The sequence below is a fragment of the Daktulosphaira vitifoliae genome, unplaced genomic scaffold (genome assembly GCF_025091365.1).
Source record: "Daktulosphaira vitifoliae isolate Bord-2020 unplaced genomic scaffold, ASM2509136v1 Scaffold_4843, whole genome shotgun sequence".
In the NCBI taxonomy this organism is placed as follows: Eukaryota; Metazoa; Arthropoda; class Insecta; order Hemiptera; family Phylloxeridae; genus Daktulosphaira; species Daktulosphaira vitifoliae.
The window spans coordinates 1-869 of record NW_026104403.1 but is presented as its reverse complement, the minus strand read 5'-3'; the positions used below and the strand labels follow the sequence as shown (position 1 = coordinate 869).

General features: G+C 22.9%; 1 protein-coding gene across 1 annotated transcript; it reads right to left on the bottom strand.

Moving 5' to 3' along the window:
• Positions 1–366: 366 nt before the first annotated feature.
• Positions 367–863, bottom strand: LOC126910134 (cytochrome P450 4C1-like). The gene is made up of 2 exons (XM_050692520.1): positions 746–863; positions 367–670 (listed from the first exon to the last, which is right to left on the bottom strand). Exons 1-2 carry the CDS (start codon positions 839–841, stop codon positions 374–376), a joined length of 393 nt encoding a protein of 130 aa, XP_050548477.1. The 5' UTR covers positions 842–863; the 3' UTR covers positions 367–373.
• Between the last annotated feature and the right edge of the window lie 6 nt (positions 864–869).

Genomic DNA, 869 nt, shown 5'->3' with positions numbered 1-869 from the left:
GCCTGATTGAATGGATAGATTTAGTTGAAAGAACATATTTAAATTTAAATTTAATTTTAATTTTAATTAATTAAACATATAAAAAAAATCAGCACACACATGTAACATAATATTAATTATAAACATTCGATTAAATGATGAAAAAAGATAGATTTGATAAAATGTCTCTTATTAAATACTAATTTTCAATGATTTAATGTCAAAAAAGTAATTTCAAGGGGTTTTTTGTTTGAAAATATAAAATTTCAATTTTAAAATGGATAAATTATTTGACTTGAAGCACATTATTGTTTGTATTTTTTATACTAACCAATCATGATAGTTATGNATAAATTATTTGACTTGAAGCACATTATTGTTTGTATTTTTTATACTAACCAATCATGATAGTTATGATTTCATCTCGAATTTGTTTATGAGACATGTTTTGGAAATTCTGTAATAAAATCTCTATAAACGTTTTGGATTTGGTTGATATATTTTTTTGTTCTATTTCGTCGTTGTTTATACATTCCTTGTTTTTTTGAATTTCAGCTAATTTACTTTTTATTATATTGTCCGTGAATTCATTAATGATTTTATGACTACGATCATGTTTATGTTTCAGTGTAGAAAATTGAAAAATAGTTTTGTTTAAATACCAGGGATGTGTTATCCTATACTCCCAGACCTTTTTGAGATTATAAAAATTATATGAAAATATAATTATTTTACATTATTTAAAATAAAAAATATTGTTACCAACCGTCATAGTATTAAACAAGTTTTCTATGAATTCATGCTTGACACCATTTTGTGCATTAAATTTTATACCAAGAGCATTTCTACCAATCATTTCCATAGTTGCGTTACTAATTGGTACACTTATA

Coding starts and splice junctions, on each gene's coding strand:
- LOC126910134 (XM_050692520.1), bottom strand. CDS start 841: ATGGAAATGATTGGTAGAAATGCTCTTGGTATAAAATTTAATGCACAA. Junction 671..745: donor ACTTGTTTAATACTATGACG/GTTGGTAACAAT, acceptor AATCTCAAAAAG/GTCTGGGAGTATAGGATAAC.